Source organism: Oryctolagus cuniculus, chromosome 7 (assembly GCF_964237555.1).
Source record: "Oryctolagus cuniculus chromosome 7, mOryCun1.1, whole genome shotgun sequence".
Lineage (NCBI taxonomy): Eukaryota > Metazoa > Chordata > Mammalia > Lagomorpha > Leporidae > Oryctolagus > Oryctolagus cuniculus.
The window spans coordinates 150,761,912-150,782,996 of NC_091438.1; the positions used below are offsets into that span (position 1 = coordinate 150,761,912).

Sequence of the window (21,085 nt, forward strand, 5' to 3'; positions counted from 1 at the left end):
TCTTTGTGTATCTCTGACTTTCAAGTTAATAAATAAATCTTAAAAAAAAAAAAACAATGGCTTCAGATGTGAGGAAAGTCTAATTTTTAACTGAGTAAAAGCAGGAAACAAAGCTATACAGATAATATACTTTCAACCATTTCCTAATACATTAAAAATGCATTTGTTACCAAAATAGCAATAAAATCTCATCTAGGTGGCTGACCCATGCTTTTTATTTTCTTCTTTACCTCTTTTACAGTGTCTAAACTTCAGATACGAACAATGGATTACATTTAAACATAAAAGTAATCTCAAATGTTGTAGATTTTATAGACACATCATCATAGCTATTGAGGAAGCTAAAATGACAAGCAATTTTATCTACTGCTCTCTTCTGAGCTAAAAACTAAAGAAGTACTTTTAAAATCAAGCCACAATTCTTAAAACCGACTTTTCATAGAAATCTCACAACGTTTAGCTGCAGGCACAGGAGCTCCAGCTGCTTCTCAGGGCTGAGGAAAAGAAGGAAGCCAAGGCCTCACTCACGTCTGTCTGGAGATGAGCAGGCGCTTCCGAGTTGTCATTGATCCTCCGAACACTGTCGTAATGTTCTCCATAGCGATAGGCGATGTGTAACTCCCTCCCGTTGCTTTTATCTGTGCCACGAATCTGCAGACAAGACAAGGGGAGAGTCCAGGAAGGTTTGGACAGTGCCAACAGCTGGAGGGAGATGTCTTCCTCAACTGTCCAGTGTGCCTAGAGTCACAGACTGGGACATGACTAGGTTATGTCATAAGCAATTTCTGAATTACCTTTCTCCCACCCTTGTAGGTTTCAATCGGCTTCCTTAATATTGAACTATATGGAAATAAATTCATATGAAAATATATTCGAAAACCAGGAACAAGTTTACATGAAGTTAAATAAACATTTCCTGCCTCTTAGCCCTTCAAATGCATGGATAAATCCCTTCCAAGAGAGAAGACCTGGGCACAGGTCCAGAATTATTGAGCTTGATGCTGAAACAACCTGGGGCCCCTCTTCCAGATAAAGGATACAAAATTATACACGTGAAACTGCTAGCCCTCTCCTATGACCTTGATAGGAAGCCACATGGACGAGGGCCCTGACACAACTCACGAGCTTCATGGTAAATCCACCTACTACTAAAAATTGCCTTTTCCATCAACTACATAATGAGAAACCCTACCAGTGACAAACCCCAAGGCTTCCACTTACGTTAAATTATTTTAAAAATTTATTTTTTTAAAAGATTTATTTATTTATTTATTTGAAAGGTGGAATTTTATACAGAGGGAGAGACAGAGAGAAAGAGATCTTCCATCCTCTGGTTTACTTCCTAAATGGCTGCAATGACTAGAGTTGGGTCGAGCCAAAGCTAGGAGCCAGGAGCTTCAACCAAGTCTCCTACAAGGGTACAGGGGCCCAGGGACATGAGTCATCTTCCACTGCTTTCCCAGGCACATTAGCAGGGAGCTATATCAGAAACGGAGCAACCAGGACACAAACTGGCACCCATCTGGGATGCCAGCACTGTAGGCAGCGGCTTTACGTGCTACATCACAGCACTGGCCCCACTTGCATCAATTTCAAAACAAAACAGCAAATCAGACTAGCGCACTGCCCAAGCCTGGAAGCACCCTCACAAGGTGTTCCATGTGAATAGTGCTGCAGCACACACGCAAGAATGGGGACCTGGGGGCCTGCGTGACTCCCAGACCACCACCACCTCCACAGACACTCTGAAGTCATTCTCACCATCCCTTAGCTCAACACTGACTCTGTCAAAACTCTAATGCATCAGCGCCTTCTTTCTGGTTTTTACTGAAAGTTACACGTAGTGAAATTCTACCATTAATTTAAATAGTATCTGTGCTCTAAATACACAGCAGACCCCATGGAAGAGACAGAAGGCACACAGGTGATGATGTGAGGACTGAGGCAGCTTTCTCCAGTGGACACCCAGGCATCAAAGTGCAGCATCTCCTTGGACCCATGTGACACACTGACGCACTGTCTGTCTCTCAGGAAGAGTGCCAGGAAGGCAGTCTCTGAGTGACAAAATCCCTGAAGCACTTACATCCTTAATATTTACAATATAAACACACACTGTGAATAGAAAAACATAACTGGAAGAATAGTCACCAAATTATAGAAGACTTTCACTTTCTATATGACAAACATCTTAACTGTTCAGAGCACATCTTCTATTTCTAATCAGGAAAACAATGTAGGTTTCAGTATTTCCATGTTTTCAGTATAAGCCTACTCATAAATAATGCAACTATTCTTACCCATGACACTAGTCATCAAAGCTAAAATCTGGAGGTGAGCACTTGGTATCGTGGGTAAGACACCAGCGGGATGCTGGGTAAGAATGCCCACATGCCATTATCAGAGTGCTGTGTTCTAGGCTCAGCTCTGCTCCCAGTTCCAGCTTTCTGCTAATGCACACCTGGGAGGCAGCAGGTGATGGCTCAATTAGCTTCGGCCTGCCCCAGCCCCAGCCACTGAGGCACTTGAGGAACTGAGTCAGCAGACGGAAGCACTCTCTCTGGAGCTCGTGCGAAAGAAAGACAGACAGACAGACAGACAGACAGACAGACAGAAAGAAAGAAAGAAAGAAAGAAAGAAAGAAAGAAAGAAAGAAAGAAAGAAAGAAAGAAAGAAAGACAGACAGAAAGAAAGACAGAAAGAAAGAAAGAAAGAAAGAAAGAGAGAGAGAGAGAAAGAAAGAAAGAAAGAAAGAGAGAGAGAGAGAAAGAAAGAGAGAGAGAGAAAGAAAGAAAGAAAGAAAGAGAGAAAGACAGAAAGAAAGACAGAAAGACAGAAAGACAGACAGAAAGACAGAAAGACAGAAAGAAAGAAAGTTTAAATAACATTTCTAGAAGAAGCTTCCTTGGGATACGAGAGCCATCAAAAAAAAATAAGTTTTAAAATATCTACTTTTACTGTCTGCAATTCATGAAAGAGAACAGAAACAAAGGTCTAACAGCAGAATGATCCTCCACAACTAACTAGGTAATTAATAAATGTTTCAATGTTATCAATAGAGGAAAAGGCAGACTATGGGCACTTAACATTTTCCTTCAGGACTGGGGTCATTACATTGTATATTCTAACTACTGTGACAACTTCTGCTAAGCTGTATATAAGTTTAATGACAATAAATTGGAACCAAGGGGTAACCAGTATTCTTGGCTCAAAGACCATCCGTTCAAGAGAGCCCCAGTGAAAATCTGATAGCTCTACCTGGTGTCAGTATAGCTGGCAACACTGCACCAAAGAGCACATGGAGATACAGTTTCACTCTGCTCATTATACCCCGAATGGTAAAACTCCTCAGTAACCCATGGGCTGTACAATTTACCTTGTTGTAGTGTAATTTTGTTAGAAGGACTCTATGCCACACACAAAAGGCTGCACCCTTTCACTTATATGATATCTGGAAAGGAAAAACTCTAAGGGACAAATGAGACAGAGGTAGCCAGAGGCTGAGGATGGGGGCCAGGGTCTGATGACTGCCAAGGACATGGAACCCTTGCTAGCACTGTGGCTTTATTCCATATGTTGACAGCAGTGGGTACACAGATGTGTTTAAAAAAACACGGTCTTATTAAAAAAAAAAAAAAAGATAATGTAAATGGAAACACTATCTCTGTAACTGACTGTTGTTTTTTCATGTGTACAGGCTATGCCTAGGCAGACAGCGTAAGACAAAAAGGGCACTGCAACCTTCATGATAGAGTACAGCCTCATCATTCACACACACTTAGCCAAGAAAAGCATTCAGACATAACTGGAAAGATACATACCATGATACTTCTACACACATTTTAATCACATCTACAACATATACAAAATTATACATACCTCTCATATGCATTGATATTTTAAATTTTCACTTAGATATCTTATGGAATTATCTAAATAATTCTACCACATAAGGCATGATCTCTCTGTCCCCAGGATACCCAATTAACTGACTAAAAGGATTCACCCTTCAAAAGATTTCTGCTTTATACGCCACACTCTACTCGTAAATAGCACAGGGATTAATTCCACACCACCTTCAGATTCCTGTCTTGGTTAGGCTCACTGTCCAAGTGATTCTGTAGAGCTCAGCTTCACAGGTCAAGCCTGATCATCTTAGGATATCCCCAAAACTAATGTACAAATAAGAACACAAGACAGATTCTGGACTAGACGACCTACCTGCCACAAAGGGGCATTAAGCTGATGAATCACCACATTCAACTGATGATTTCTTGCAAAGGCTACGATTGCATCATTGCCAGCAAAAGTACCAGCCTTTGCCAAACTGGCCACTGCATAGAAGGAGGAAAGAAAAATCAAGTCTTTACAATGGAAGGATTTAAATGCACACATGATTTGGCATTTATGTAATGTTAAATAACAAGAAACAAGAGTGCCTACTTGTAAAGTTCACTGGCTTTGTCAGAGTGCAGGAATACAACACACGGACTGTTCCTCAGAAGGGCACTAATCAAAGAAAGGGTCTATTTTATATATTCCTTTCATAAACGTTCACTCTCCTCCTATATACCTAACTGTGTAAGACACTGGAAATGTAATAGCAGACACAGCACTCATAACGAACGCTTATGTGTCAAGCACTACTCTAATGATTTCTCATAAATTTATCACTGTTTTTACTTTTTTTGAGAGGCAGAGAGACAGAGACAGACAGAGCTCCTGTCTGCTAACTCCATTTGCAAAATGCCAGCAACGGCCTGAGCTGGCCCAGGCTGAAGCAGGCAATCAATAACTCAATCCAGGTCTTCCATGTGAGTGGCAGGAACCCAATTATTTGAGCTAGCACTGCTGCCTCCCCAAGGCTGTAATTAGCAGGAATGCTGGGAGTCAGGAGCTACAGCCAGGAATCGAACCTAGGTACTCAGATGTGGCATGTGGGCACCAAATGTCAACCCAGCTTATCATGTATAGTTCTCAAAACAACCCTTGGGAGGAAATATTATTATGCATGCCATTTTAGGGATGAAGAGCCTGAGAGGCAGAATAATTAATAACTGTACCCTAGGGCACAAAGAGAATACATGGCAGAGCCAAGATTTTACCCAGGCAGCCCGACTCCAAAGCCCTGGCCTCTTGGCCACTCCATCTTTTGCCCTCGGCAGTTTATAACCAGTGGAGAGCAAACAAGATAGCACTACTGAGGGATGAATGTTTTGGGAAGGGTATGTGTACTAAAGACTTGACCTTGTCCAGAAAGAAGTTTGGCCTTTGGCCCCAGGCTCCTGTGAGGTAACTTCTAACCCTTTGGAATTCCCAAAGAGGACAGGAGTGCCTTTGCTAATCCTGATGGGCTCTGGATCACATCTGTTTTATCAGCCCATGCTATCAGACATGTGAGAGCAGCCTGTTACCAATTAAGCAAGTAACCAATCAATGAACAAAAACTCTGGACATCAAAGTTGGGAGAGCCTCCTTGGTTGACAATATGTGTGGACGGTCACACACTTATGCCAAGAGGATGCTGCATCCCCAGGACAACGGAAGCTTCATGTATGGAACCTTCCCCGACTGTCCGATGCAACCAACCCCTTTGGCTAATTTTGATCTGTCTCCTTTCCTGTAACAAATCCCAACAGTTAGTAGGAGGGAACAGACAGCATCATAAGAGAGTGAAGGGGCAGGTGTTTGGAGCAGTGGCACCACTTGGGATGCCCATGTCCCATAATGATGTGCCTGAATTAGAGGCTAAGCTGCTCGACTTCTGATCCAGCTAATGCACACCCGGGAACTAGCAGATAATGGCTTAAGCAGTTGGGTCCCTGACACTCATGTGGGGGACCCAGATGGAGCTCCTGGCTCCTGGCTTCAACCTGGCCCAGTCCTGGCTGTTTGGGGCATTTGGAGAGTGGATGAGCAAAGGGAAGACCTCTCTCTCCCTCTAACTTTCAAATAAAAATTTTAAAAGAGAAGTGAGACAACGACCATGTTTTCTGGCTTACTGCAGGCCAGGAATCTAAGCCAGCATGGTAGTGGGAAGGAGGGGCACAGAATATCAGATAAGCACTTCAGCACTAAGCTGATACACAGAGGAGGAATGGATGATGTTCTAAGCAGAGGCAAGAGACACTGCGGACTATTTGAGTACAGCATGGTGGGAACTTAGAATGCTGACAGAGAGGAGGTAGAGGTAGCAAAATAAATAAATTAATTAATTAATTAAAAGAAAGTGGGAGGAAATGGCAAGAGAGGATGGCAGAGAAATAGAAAACCACAGATCATCAAGGGCTGAGAAGGCTAGCCTCTCTCCCCTAAGGTCAATGGGGAGCCACTGACTGGTTTTAGAGAGAAAAGTGCATTTGGATCCCCATTCTGGCTGCAATGTAGAGAACCAACGAGGTCAACAGGCAATGAGACCAGCCTATATGCATTGAGGAAACGTAGGCAAAGAGCAGAGACATGGTTTTACGAGGCATGAGCAGTGGAGAAAAACTACCAAGGTGGAATGGACAAGATGTAATGAATGTCTGGTTACAAGGAGATGAGGCATTAAGAACACTGCGGGGAAGGTGGGGGGGCCGGTGCTGTGGCGCAGTGGGTAAGGCTGCTGCTTGCAGTGCTGGCATCCCTTATGGGTACCAGTTCAAGTCCCAGCTGCTCCATTTCCAATCCAGCTCTCTGTATGGCCTGGGAGAGCAGCAGAAGATGGCCCAAGTCCTTGGGTCCCTGCACCTGTGTGGGAGACCCAGCGGAAGCTCCTGGCTCCTAGCTTTGGCCTGGCCTAGGTCTGGCCATCTCGGGAGTGAACCAGCAGATGGAAGCTCTCTTCCTCTGTATCTCCTTCTCTCTGTGGAACATTGCCTTTCAAATAAATAAATAAATCTTTAAAAAAAAAAAAAAAAGATTACTTGGGTTTCTGTACAGCTGAGGGAAAACATGTTGCCAATTCTTTGAAGCCCACGTCTGAAGGAAAGAATGATTCTAAAGACATAGCCAGACACAAGGGTAACGAGGTCCTCAATGGTTAAGGGATTCATTCATTTACTCATTCAACAGCCACACACTGGGGGAAGACAGTCCCTACCCTCAAGAGCCCACAATGTAACAATGCAGACAGATAACAGAAGCAGCAACTACAACAGAAGTGATAAAGGAAGTAAGTCTAGCCTTCCACCAGCACACAAGGAGCATGTGCAGAATTCTGGGTTCTTTTCACCTCCTCTTGCAGGCAAAGCCACTTCTCACTTCTTTGTCACCCACATTCTTACGCAGCACCAACATTCCAACACACCTGGTAGCACATCTAAGGTGATTGTCCTACTGGTGACCCAAAGTCTAAGTCCCCTGTCCTGCCAACTCTCTAATCCATCCCATCCCAGTGGTCCTCCACCTGCTGCCTCCTGTCCTAAGAGTGCAGCTCCCTGACCACTCCCTAAGCAGAGTCTTTACAGCCACTCCTGTCTCCTCCTTCTCTCCCCTCCAGTGAGTCCCATCAATTGCAGGGGAAACTGTATCTTGGCTTGGGCCCTACTCATCCGAGCTGCCTTGGTGGAGACCCTCCTCTTCTCTCATCTAGCTCATGTGGAAAGCCTTCTCAGTATCTCTCCCCACCCATTTTCAAGATGGCCTCTGCGGTCTAAAAAACAAGAGTAATAACTGTCTCTGCTGATAAGAGAGAGGTAAGACCAAGCTATTGATGAAAATGCTATTTATAAAACATAAATAGCTCCGAGTATAGTAGACCCTTAATAAATATTTGTTGAAATTAATGTTTCAAAGCTCACATATTTTTTTCTTTTTTAAAAAAGATTTATCTATGTATTTGGAAGCCAGAATTACAGAGAGGGAGAGGCAGAGAAAGAGAGGACTTCCATCTGCTGGTTCACTTCCCAGATGGCCGCAACAGTTGGAGCTGCACCGATCCAGAGCCAGGGACTTCTTCCAGATCTCCCACGCAGGTGCAGGGGCACAAGCACAAGCACTTAGGCCATCTTCTACTGTTTTCTGAGGCCATAGCAGAGAGCTGGATTGGAAGTGGAGCAGCCGGGACTCGAACCGGCACCCATGTGGGATGCTGGCACAGCAGACAGCAGTTTTACCCGCTACATCACAGAGCCGGCCCCCATATGTTTTCTTACTAGATATGTATCTATAAAATAGGAAACCAAAAGGGGCCTGCATCTTGGCACAGCGCGGTTTAGTTGCTGCAAGACTGGTTTGAGTCCTGGCTTCGTATTCAGCTCACTACTAATGCACTGGGAAAGCAGTGGAAGATGGTCCAAGTACTTGGTCCCTGCACCCACATGGGAGACCCAGATGGAGTTCCAAGCTCCTAGCTTTAGCTTGGCCCAGCCCTGACTATTGCAGTCATTTGGGGTGTGAACCAGTAGATGAAACAGTTTTCTCTCTCGGTCTCTACCCTCTCTCTGTCACTCTGCCTTTTTTTATAGGCCATTATTTTTTCTTTTTAATATTTATTTGTCTGAAAGGCAGAGTGATAGAGAGGCAGAGGTAGACAGACAGAGGTCTGGGTCCGGCACTGTGGTGCAGCCAGTAAAGCCACCGCCTGCAGTGCCAGCATTCCATATGGGCGCTGGTTTGAGATCTGGCTGCTCCACTTCTGATCCAGCTCTCTGCTATGGCCTGAGAAAGCACTAGAAGATGGCCCAAGTCCTTGGGACCCTGCACCCTCCCCAGATGGCTACAATGGCTGGAGCTGTTCCAATCTGAAGCCAGGAGCCAGGAGCTTCCTCCAGGTCTCCCACGAGGGTGCAGGGGCCCAAAGACCTGGGCCATCTTCCACTGCCTTCCCAGGCCATAGCAGAGAGCTAGATCAGAAGAAGAGCAGCCAGGACTTGAACTGGCACCCATATGCTGCAGGCAGCAGCCTTACCCACTATGCCACAGTGCCAGCCCCTGCCTTTCAAATAAATAAAATAAATCTTTAAAACTCTTCATCTTTTATTTTATTTATTTGAAAGGTAAAGTGAGAGGGAAAGACAGAGAGAGAGAGGTCTTCCATCCACTGGTTCACTCCCCAAGTGGCTGCAACGGCCAGAGCTGGGCCAAGCTGAAGCCAGGAGCCAGGAGCTTCTTCCAGGTCTCCCACATGGATGCAGGGACCCAAGTACTTGGGCTGTCCTCCAGTGCTTTCCCAGGCACATTAGCTGGAGCTGGATTGGAAGCAAAGCAGCTAGTACTCAAATCAGTGCTCATATAGGATGCCAGCATCCCAGGCAGCAGCTTAACCCACTGTGCCATAATACTGTGCCCTGCTTTCAATTCTAGCTTCCTGTTAATAAACACCCTGAGAGGCAGCAGGTGACAGCTCAAGTACGTGGGTCCCCAATATTCACATGGGGGATCAGGACTGAATTTCAGGTTGCTGGTTTCATCCTGGCACAGCCATGGACGCAGTACGCATTTCAGGAATGAAACAGAAGACAGGAGATCTCTCTCTGCCTTTCAAATAAAATGAAAATAAATGAATATTTTTAATCTACTGATTTAAAATACCCATAGTCTCATTATCCTAAAATTGCATATACTTAATGGGCATTCCTTCTAATTTTGTTATCTAATTTAATCTTCCCAAGAAACCTTGTAAGACAGCTGTTTTTTTGTTTTTTTTTTTTGTTTTTGTTTTTGTTTTTTTTTTTTTGGACAAGCAGAGTGGACAGTGAGAGAGAGAGAGAGACAGAGAAAGAAAGGTCTTCGTTTTACCATTGGTTCACCCCTCAATGGCTGCTGTGGCCAGTGCACCGCGCTGATCCAAAGCCAGGAGCCAGGTGCTTCTCCTAGTCTCCCATGCGGGTGCAGAGCCCAAGGACCTGGGCCATCCTTCACTGTACTCCCGGGCCACAGCAGAGAGCTGGACTGGAAGAGGGGCAACCGGGACAGAATCCGGCACCCCTACCGGGACCAGAACCTGGTGTGCCGGCGCCGCAGGTGGAGGATTAGCCTAGTGAGCCGCGGCGCCGGCCAGAAGAGGTGCTTTTATTATCTCCCTTTTATAGAAGTTTAAAGAGGGCCGGCGCTGCGGCTCACTAGGCTAATCCTCTGCCTAACGGCGCCGGCACACTGGGTTCTAGTCCCGGTCGGGGCGCCAGATTCTGTCCCGGTCGCCCCTCTTCCAGGCCAGCCCTCTGCTGTGGCCAGGGAGTGCAGTGGAGGATGGCCCAGGTGCTTGGGCCCTGCACCCCATGGGAGACCAGGAAAAGCACCTGGCTCTTGGCTCCTGCCATCGGATCAGCGCGGTGCGCCGGCCACAGCGCGCCAGCCGCGGCGGCCATTGGAGGGTGAACCAACGGCAAAGGAAGACCTTTCTCTCTGTCTCTCTCTCTCTCACTGTCCACTCTGCCTGTCAAAAAAAAAAATAATAATAATAATAATAATAAAAAAAAGAAGTTTAAAGAGGGCAAGTGATTGCTGGAAAGTGTACCTTTCCAGACTTTTCCTACCATCTGTGTACCTTGTAAAAACAGGACCTGTCTAGCCACACTATTTTGTTTTTAATTCCATTTTATTGGACAGGCAGATAAACAGAGAAAAACAGAGGGATCTTCTGCCCACTGGTTCACTCCCAAAGGCCTACAACAGTTTGGGAGCTCAGCCCAGGTCTCCCACATGGTGTCAAAGAGGCGAGTGCTTAAACACGGCTGTCTCCCTGAGCGCACAGCAGCAGGAAGCAGAGGTAGACTTTGAACGCAGGCACTCTGATACGGGATGTGGCCATCCCAAGCCACATCCTAACCACTGCGCCACATGCCACACCCATACACACTATTTTATAGGCTGCCTCACTGAGTAAGAAGTCAGGACAAGCTTTTCATGTCAACTGACTTCATTTTCATGAAGGGCATTTATACTTACATCTATTGATTGCCAACTACCTAGCATACTGGTGCCTATTACAAAGTAACAAGTGAGCTGTAACTCAGACGATCAAGCCCTAGGGGAAGGCCAGGGATGCGGATGGACTTAATCACCCCCTGCATTATTCCAGAAGATTCTGCATCCCACAGTGAACCTACCGTGCTTCTCGAAAGGAACATCATCTTCTACAAACGGCTCAAAGTCTTCCCGCTGCCTCACCATGAAGTCCACTGTCTCCTGTCGGTGCTTGAGATGATTTCGCGAGTGTCCCTCCAGCTGGTCACCAAGAGCTCTGAACAGGCAATTGCTGCCAAAACAGGAACACTGGTCACGACCTTCCAAATGCGGACTCAGTTTACCTAAAACAATGTTTCGTGCCAGACCCTCCTCGGAAATCTCTCAGAGGTCAAGCTTCAACGCTAACCGTACATGATTCTTTGATTCTTTCCCAATCCTGGGGAGGCGGGGGGGAGGGGGGGCACAAGAGAGCTACCCAATCACATCACCTTCCTGAGAGGAATGAACAGGAACTCGTGCCCACTCACCAGCTGGCTGACTCAGGAGGGTCAGGCAATGTCCTGGGCCTCAGCAAGTGGACGTTGGGAGAGCGTAGGGTCTCCCAGCAAACACAGGGCCCAGACCTCAGAAGCCATTCCACACCTCAGGGCTGTGAGTCCTGGATCAGATCCCTCCCTGAAACAGGCGTCACTACAGCAGTCCACCTAAGTAACTGTTCATATAACAGACACTGCTTCTCAAAAGACGGCAATTGGTGAAGCTCCCAACACAAACAACTGAACTCAACATGCTGAGTCCCAAGAACACAGTGGAGAAAGCCAGAAAGCGCACGGACAGCAGCTGCACTGTGGAGACATCTCCTCCCTCGCCCCCTCACCTGTCTGTCAGCCAGCCAGCAACAACGCCCAGGTCATTCCTGCCAAATAAAAACCTGAAATACTGCGTTCTGTTTTTCGAAAATTAAAATGTCAGCAATAAACTGTAAGAGTTATGTTTACTTTCAAATGCCTCAAAGGCATCTACAATTCCAAACTATATCACAAACACAGAGGCCTGGATACAGAGACGAAAAGAAGACAAACACAATCTGGTACCCTGACAACTAAGCAAGTGCGCCACTCGGAAGCTAACAGCTGCCCAATTTCACACTAAACTGTTTACTCTTCCAAATGAAAAGCTGGGATGCTCTAACCCCAAACAGAAACTCATCCGTTTCAGGAGGATTTCAGACTTCCATGTGTAGGAGAAAAGGTTTTTTGCTTTGCAGTTCAGAAAAGTACATTTTCAATAGACTGTAACAGGGTGGCAGGAAACTCTTCTAATGTACAATCTCTTCTTTTTTCTTGGAGGGAGCAAGAAAAAGGGAGATTTCTAAAGAGTCTATAAATTAGAAAGCAAGAACCTTTACATCCATCTGTGACAAGATTCTAGGAGGGTCAGACTGCAGGGCTCTACGCTGCACTGAGTGTCCACTGCTGAAATCTAACGAGGGCAGCCATTTTTTTGATCACAGAGACAAAGCTAACAGATAAAATCTTTTCAATTTTCAGCTTTGCTCAAGCTTTTCTTAACCTTTTAAGCATCTACCACCATTAGTCTACTTTTTTAATTTTAAAAGATTTATTTATTTATTTGAAAGGCAGAGTTACAGAGAGGTAGAGGTAGAGGTAGAGAGAGAGAGAGACAGATCTTCCATCCGCTGGTTCACTCCCAAATGGCTGCAATTGAGCCGATACGAAACCAGGAGCTTCTTCCGAGTCTCCCACATGGGTGCAGGGGCCCAAAAACGTAGGCCATCTTCTACTGCTTTGCAGGCTACAGAAGAGAGCTGGATTGGAAGTGGAGCAGTCGGGACATGAACTGGTGCCTGTATGGTATGCTGGCACTGCAGATAGCGGCTTTACCCTCTACGCCACAGCGTCGGCCCCCACTAGTCTACTTCTGAATCTAGTTTGAGATGTAAAACCTAGCACAAAAATTACTTTTAATAGCTGAAAATTCAGAGTATCCCATAGAAAGTAACATGCTTAGGACTGGCGCTGTGGCATAGTGGGTTAAGCCACAGCCTGCAGTGCCAGCATCCCACATGGGCGCCCATTCAAGTCCCAGTTGCTCCACTTCCAATCCAGCTTCCTGATAATGTGCCTGGGAAAGCTGTGGAGCATGGCCCAAGTGCTTGGGCCTCTGAGCCCTCATGGCAGGCCCAGAAGAAATATCCGGCCCCTGACTTCAGCTTGGCCCAGCCTCAGTTGTTACAGCCATTTGGGGAGTGAACTAGTGGATGGAAGACCTCTCTCTCTCTCTCTCTCTCTGTCTCTGTCTCTCCTTCTCTCTTTCAAAAAAATAAATAAATCTTTTTTTTAAAAAAAGAGAGAGGAATGAAAAAAAGAAAGTAACATGCTTGCAAAGAACTTTACTAACACAGGCAAATGTTACCCACAAACTCCAGAAGAGAAGGTATAAAACTAGATACACCACATGAGTATCACACATTCATCTGCCCAACACACACAGACACAGGCAAAGAATAAGCCCTGAAACCACTGCTGAAGTATCTGCGTGGCCACAGCCTGTTCTAAATACTCCACCTGTACTAACTGTGCCTGCTGCTTTCCACTGTACTGACAGGGATTTTTATTAGCCCCCAGGGTCACAGAACTAGCAGGTGGTAAACTTGGGATTCAAACCCAGGCAACCTGGCTCTAGCCTGTACTCTCACTCAAACATCAACACTAAAACGTCAGGCCACCATTATCCCCACGTAGAATTAGGAGTAACTGTCAAATTTATCCACTTTTCTATATTCACCAAACTCTCAGTTCATTAAAAACAGGTCAAGATAGAGTGAAACTGCTTCCTTTTCCGACTGGGTTACAGGCAGTGACACAGGAAACAAGGACAAACACCAGTGACTTGGGTTTCCTTAGGGGAGACCAGCAAGAGGACTAAAGACACTGAACCAAGCACCATTGCCCAAGGGACCCCTAGGCGATCCGGGCTGTCTGCCAGACCACACCATCACTACCATACTACAGCAGACTCTGAATCTCACGGACAGCTGAGCTAACTCTTTGCTGGGGGAGCCGTCTCGTGTGCCACAGCACGTGGAAGGGCGCCTGTGGCCTCTTCCTACTAGATGCCGGCAGCACTCTGCCACCTCCCATCAGCTGTGACAACCAAAAATGTCTCCAGACATTGCCAAATGTCCCTTGGGAGAGCCAGATCATCCGTGCTTGAGAACCGCTGTGCTTTAGGGATATAAGGTCTAGCATTTGAGTTGACAAAAACAACCAATTACACAAGCAGCATGTAAGGGGTTTGGGTGTTAAATAATTTAGTACAATACTTCAATATAGACACCAAAACAGTTTATGGACTCTGACACTGCAGTTACAGCAATGTGCAGGAAAGGAGGGGGAGAAGGTTGTGTTCGTCTTCAAGGTCAAACCACTCTGACCTCTAAGAGATTCCAAGCCAGTGTGGTGTTTACAATTCCGGTGTCCTGTAGCACTGGGCACTGCTCTGGTTACTGTATCTCAGGAGACATATTGAGATGATGTGGTGGGCATTAAACTATATAACACGAAGCACAGGAACCAGTAATGTTGAGCACTAGAGCAGCTCCGAGGGACACGGTGCTGGCTCCAGCTGTCTGTCATTCCAAGCAGCACATTTACTCGTACAGTGAAACTAAGCCGTGGAGGTGCAGACACTCAGTGAGTCTGGTAATAAAGGGAAGTGTGCTCAGCACTAGTGACTGCAGGCTCAGGGCTGTGTGACTGTGTGCACTGTGTGCACTGGCAGTCCCGGAGCTGCCCAGGTCTGGACCACCTAACCACTGAGCATCTGAAGTGCGGCTGAGCGGAGAGCTGTGCTGCACGTGTGACACACTAGCTTCTGACAAGTTCATATTAAACAACTATTATCTTACCAGTAATTTTTATATTGATTATATGTTGAAAGTGGTAATATTTTAGGCAGACTGGCTTAAATGTAATTAAAATTAGTTTCACCTGTTCCTTTTTACCTTATTAATTTGAGAGGCAGAAAATGCTGGGGCCCCATCCCAGGCCTACTGAATCACACACAGGGGCTGGGGCCAAGCAATTTAGTCTCTCCAGCTGTTTGAAGTAGCACACCACGTCCCAGATTTTGAGATACATTAACCTGGAATCTAGAGTCTAAATCAGTGATTCCAAATTATGACAGCATGTTAAAATTACCAATGAAACTTCAGCTGATCTACAAACAAGCCAAGGCATGACATTTTTTAAATGAGTGTTTCCACTGGGCCAGTAGTGTTGAAAACTACTTAACTAGGTGCCAAAGATAGGACTGCTGTACAGGTTATGTGAACCAGGCAAGACGTTTTGTGAGCAGCCTTCTACCACTAAGATCCTACCGGCTCAAATGCTGCTTCCGGGGGCAGGCATTGTGACACAGCAGCGTCCCACACGGGAGCACTGGTTCCAGTACCAGCCACTCTGCTTCAGATCCAGCTTCCAGCTGACACATCTTGTAAGGTAGTGGAGGATGGCCCAAGTGACCCACGTGGGAGACCCAGATGAATTTCAGAATCCTGGTCTTAGGCTGGCCCAGCCCTGGCTGTTGGCAGCCATTTGGGGAGTGAACCAGTGGGTGGAAATACCCCTTTCTCTCCCTTCTCCTCCCCCTGCCCTGCCCCTCTCTCTATGCGTCACTTTGCCTTTCAAAGAAATAAATAAAGCTTAAATAAATAAATAAATGCACAAGAGGCCACTGGAAGATCCTCACCAGGGAAGCTGTGGCCAGATCTACAGTTGAGAAGTTTAAAAAATAATAAAATAAAAATTAAAAATAAAATTACTTGTTATAAATAGCAAAATTAGTAATTTCTCAATGCTTTAATTTTAGAACACTACTAACTAGTAATGTAATTTAGGGTTACATCCAGTAAGATGTAACAATATAGTCCAGAGACAGGCCAATACTGTACTGCTAGTCACTACACACTAAAGCCAGCCAAGCTCTTACAGACAACATCCACCACATCAACTTTATCTTGAAGCTGAATTCAATTTCTGTGGGTCTACCCTCTAGATAACACATCCAATGTGACAATGGTCCTTGATACAAATGTTGTAAGTCTCTCTCTGATTAATCTATGCTAAACGGGGTCAATTCATGTAAAGGCTACATCACAGCAAACCAGCCCATTTCACTCCCCCAAGCCACCAGAGATCCCAAAATGCTACAAGTATCATATTGTCAAAATCATGCTTATAGCAAGATGCTATTGTGATCAGATCACAGTAGAAAGGAAGAGCGAAACTGTCAACTTTAGTACCCTAACTTCATATCTCACCCTGAGTAATCAAAGAATTATTGTTTTATTTGAGACGTGGAGAGAGAAAGTCATCAAGAGCCCCCATTTGCTTTTGCTGGTCACTCCCCAAACGCGTGGGAGCCTGGAACTCATTTCAGGATCCCAGGTCCCGGCAGGGACCCAATTACTTGGGCCATCATTGCTGCTTCCCAGGCATGCATTAGCAGGGAGCTGGACTCAGGAGCAGGCCCAAGACTTGAACTCGGGCACTGCTATGTGGGAGGTGGGTGCCTTAGGCAGTATCTTACCTACTATGCCACACCCTTCCCTCAATCAGCACTTGACAGCAGATGCTGACCCCTGCTGCTCCGTCACTATCACCACCATATTCTAAACGGCCACAGCACCAGAGGGCTGACGCGGTCCACCTCAGGACTCCCAAGCGAGGAATGTGTGAACAGAAGGGGGTTATCTGCTTCATGGAGCCCACATCAGGAAGACGATCATCCTGTCTAACGCCCAGGGATCTCAGCAGTGAGACATCAGCGTTCCGGGCCGCTGGCCTCTGCAGGCCCTGCCCCTCACTGCTCTCCTGTTCCCCAGGCTGCTGTCATCCGCGGCAACTTACAGATCTTCAACACAGAGCGCGTCTGTGCCTCTCTACTAGGGCTCCCCACCCCGCTCCCCTCGGCCCCTCCGATCCCATCAGAGCAGCCCTGCCCTGCCCAAGGGCCGAGTGTGTGCTGCATGGGCGAGGTCTTCCCGCCCACTCCAGGGTGTCCTAGCCGCTTCCTCCTCCGTAACACCAGGGAAATCAGTCACTAAGAGTATTTCGAGCCTTATTTTAATTATTTCTATTATTCGTTCGCAAAGCGTGATTCAGGACCTGGGGAGGTGGGAGGTCCCTGAGACCCTTCCAGGGTAACCACGAAAAACGGTTTTCACCTCCTTCACCCCCATTCTCTCCCAGTGCACAGTGGAGCTTTCCAGAGGGTACCCGATACACTGCCCATAGAGCCACCAGGTGTGGCGAGCTCGGGGGATGGCGTCTGCTCACTCTCACGTCGCACAGCTTCCTGTTGCGGCCACACTAAACGCTGGTGGCTGTAATGACATAAAGGAGTTCGGGCTCCTCCGTGATGGCCAGTGTGCCTCCCTTGCCACCCCAGAACTCGCTAAGTATCTCAGCCATCAACACACTCCCAGCGCCTCCCTCAAGGAGCGGGTGCCGCGAGAACTGCAGACGCGGGGGTCGGGGGGAGGGGAGCCCCGAGATGCCGCCGCCTTCCCAAAGCGTCGCAAGACCCCACTGCGCCTGGCGCACTCAGTTCCGCTCCTAAGCAACCTTCTGCCGCCAACCGCAGGCTCCTGGGCCCCCTGAGAGTGTCAGGCCTAGAGCGGCCGACACGCGCGACCCCCGGCCCACCCCCACCGGACACACCGCAGAGTCCGGTGCTCAGGCCTGGGCAGGCCGGCCTGTGTGACACTGTTCTCTGCCACTCAGAGAAAAAAAAAAAAAAAAAGTGGGAAAAGCTTGCTCTCCCTACGCCGGGCGCCGGGAGAGCAGACGCAGCCAGGCCGTTCTTGCAGCTCAGGCGGAAGCTGGGACGAACGCCGGGAACACCGAGAGATCCCATTCGCCCGAGGCTGGGGCACGCGCGAGGTAGGAAAGCGGAAACGGCAAACCCAGGGCAGTTCGCGAGCGATCCCGACCGGGAAGCTGCGGCGAGCCCAGAGGACGCCTTCCTCCGCCTCGGCGGCTCTCGGCCGGAAAGTCACCGCCCGGAGAGGCCTGGGGCCGACCCGAAGCGGCTCCGCTCTCTAGAGCCCTCGGGCCGTCTGCCCCCACGAACACCTCTGGGGTCCTCGTCCGGCCCTCCGGTCCCCGCACCCCCGCGCTCGCGGGAGGCGCTCGGGACGCCCGCGGGAATGAATGGACGGGGGCGGGCGACGGTCGCCGGGCCCGGCCCGGCGCATCCCCCGGCGCCGCCTCCCGCGCTCCCGGCCCGCCTCACCCGTCCCCCGGCACCTCCCGCAGCTTCAGCCCCAAGGCCTGCAGCTGGTTGGCGAAGCTGGCGAACTCCTCCTCGCAGCCGCCGCCGCCGCCGGACTCCGGCCGGTTCCGTCGCTCCTTGGCCAGGGCCCGGCGCGCCGCCCGCTCGTCCCGCTTGCGCTCGGCCTCCACTTTGCGGCTGCCGCTGCCAGGCCGGCTCTTCGCCGCCTGCTTTCGGGACATGGCCTCGGCCCGCGGCGGCAGGAGAGAAAGCCGCAGGAACGCCGGGCGGCCGCCTCAGATGCCGAGGAGGCAAAGCGGCACGGCCGACGAGCCCGGCGACGGCGGCGCGCCTACCGCGCCTGCGCGGACGCGACGGCCCGCGGTCACGTGACGAGGTTTCCGCCGACCCCGCCTCCGCGGAGCGCGGCCGAAGGACGGCATGGAGAGCGCCTGCGGGGCTAGAGAAGCAGCCATCTTGGCTTGTCCTGCGCTGCCCCCTAGCGGTGGGGCGGTCCTTCAAGGGAGGAGCAGGTGGAACCAGACCCGGTTCCCCAAAACACACACACAAAATCAACACAATCAAAGAGAAATATTAATAGAAGAGTGAGGCGACAAGAGTTGAGAAAGGAAGGAAACGACAACGAAAGATGTAACCCTGGCTGTGTGCCCCTGTCTGGGATAGGCACTTTCACATGGTGCATTCTTGTGTGGTTGTCCCCAAATACAGGAAACAGCCATGAGGTTAGTAAGTGATTGCAAGGCTACACAGCCAACAGGCAGAGCTTAGCGCCGCCTCCGGGGCCCGTACACTCCCTTAATTCCCGCCCTCTTCGCCTTCTCTCATAACTTAACCACCAAGCAGCCCTCTGTCTGAGATTGCTGATGCTACCTCCGGTGCGCCAGAGTCCATCCTGGGACGACCAACCTGGCTTTGCCTGGATAAGGATGTTCCTGGGTTGCAAGAGTTCCTGTTTTAACACGGAGACAATCCTGGGAAAATCAGAAAAAGCCACACTCACGGGACCTGGAACCTAACTCCACCAGTAGTCTCTTCCCCTCCCCTCCCCTATCTTGGCTCCTCTTGTTTAAGATTTATCCATTCATTCATTCATTCATTCGAGAGGCAGAGTTACAGACAAAGAGAAGGACAGACAGAATGGTCTTCTATCCACTGGTTCACTGCTAATGGGAAACAGGATCCAGGAGCTTCTTCCTGGTCTCCCACATGGGTGCAGGGGCCCGAGGACTTGGGCCATCTTGTACTGCTTTCCCAGGCCATAGCAGAGAGCTGGATCAGAAGAGGAGCAACTAGGACTCAAACCGGTGCTTATGTGGATGCCAGCACCGCGGGCGGTGGCTTTGCCCACTACACCGCAGAGCCAGCCCAGCACCACAGAGCCAGCCCAGCACCACAGAGCCAGCCCAGCCCTGTAATGTTTGTATTTTCTCACCCTGCCAGCAAGTTCCCTGGGACAGTCAGATCTGCTTTCCCAATTTCACGGATCATCTCTATCATCAATAGGTAAATAACTCTCATTACCTATGCTGGGGGCCTGAGATAACACCAAATTAGCAGACAGGACAGTTGCCTTCTGGGATCCCAGGGTCCAGTGGGGAGTGTTGTAGAACCCCACAAGGCCTGGTGTGTGGGCCAATCACTGACAGCGGAGTGGGAGAAGAAAGCAGGAGTTTACTGTGCAATGCACAGAGCCGGGAGACAGGCAGCCAGCACTGAGTTCCTGAGCTCCCCGAGAGGTGAAAGGGGGCGGGCGGACCTTACAGATTCAAGTGGGAGTTGTGCGGAGCGTGACCGGCTTGCGGGCAGGTCTCTGGTTGGTCCACAGTGCTCATGGCCTTCCTTTGATTGGTCAGCGATAGGAGGCTATGGTCTTTGGTTGGTCCGGGGTCTAGGGTGGGCGGGGCATTAATTTCTTTGATCAGAGCCTGGAGTTCCTGTGAAACCTCTCAGAGTAGAGCAAAGCATTGGTGAAGACTGCATTCGGGGTGTCTGTGATTTGTGGTCTCTCCATTGCCCTTACCCTGGGTCCCTCCCTTAATGGAGCGAGTTAGTCTTGGAGAGGATTCATAATCACCAAAGTGAACACAAGAGGAACCACGGGCCGAGGGCGAGAAACCAGGGCCTGGTAAAGTCTACATCAAAGGCAGGAGAGGTAGGAGCTGTTTCAGGGCTACAGGCAGTCACAGCGCTGCAGAACTTGGCCAGGGAGTTCAGAGCAGAGGGGCTGTGTCTTCTCCCCGTCGGAACTTGGATGAGGAACAGAAGGAAGTTCGATTTGACCGGAGCACAGGGCTCTAGCCGTGAGCCAGGAAATGGAAAGCGGGGTGTGGTCCGGCCGTGACTTACAGGCTGTAGGACAGAGTGGAGTGCAGCTGTTGAAGGGCCCTAAGCCGGGGGCTGACATATCATGTTTGCATTTAGAAGCACGGCCTTGGCTATGGCGGGGAGAGTGGGTTGAAGGGGGGATGCTTTGGTTTGGATGCTGAAAGTCCCCCCAAAGGCCCACGTGTTCAGGAATTGCTCTCAGGGTGGAGCCTCTAGGAGGCGGGGCCCAGCGGGAAATCCTTGGGTCACTGGGGGCGTGTCCTTGCAAGGGCATTTTCGAGAGAGGGTTTTTGGGCTCAGTTCAGTCTCTCTGTTCCTGGCTCAAGATGCGACCTTTAGCTCTTCCACGTACTTCTGCCACCCTCACCTGACCCCCAAACAACGGGGCCACGCAGTCTTGGGCTTGACTCTCCCAAACGAGCATCTAAGCAAAGCCTTTCTCTTTGTAAGGAGAGCTCCTGGGGTATCTCACTGTAGCAAACGCAAAGCTACAATGCAAAGGGGAGAAGCCAGGTAGGAGGGTCCTGCGGGTGTCCAGAGACAGGTGATG

The 21,085-nt window shown here is 48.9% G+C and overlaps 1 protein-coding gene across 3 annotated transcripts in view; it reads right to left on the reverse strand.

The window, feature by feature from the left end:
• The window catches only part of OTUD3 (OTU deubiquitinase 3), a 66,485-nt gene that overhangs the window by 13,506 nt on the left and 31,894 nt on the right, over nt 1–21,085 (reverse strand). Inside the window, exons 1-4 of one of the 3 annotated variants that reach the window (XM_008265779.4) lie at nt 18,211–18,563; nt 11,031–11,179; nt 4,219–4,331; nt 529–651 (exon numbers count right to left, since the gene is read on the reverse strand). In XM_008265779.4, coding sequence (XP_008264001.1) covers nt 529–651; nt 4,219–4,331; nt 11,031–11,179; nt 18,211–18,431 — 606 coding nt within the window. In that variant the 5' untranslated portion in view covers nt 18,432–18,563. Of the gene's footprint in view, nt 1–528; nt 652–4,218; nt 4,332–11,030; nt 11,180–18,210; nt 18,564–21,085 lie in introns of those variants that run through there. The other 2 variants (XM_002716005.5, XM_051858031.2) reach the window with 2 other exon arrangements.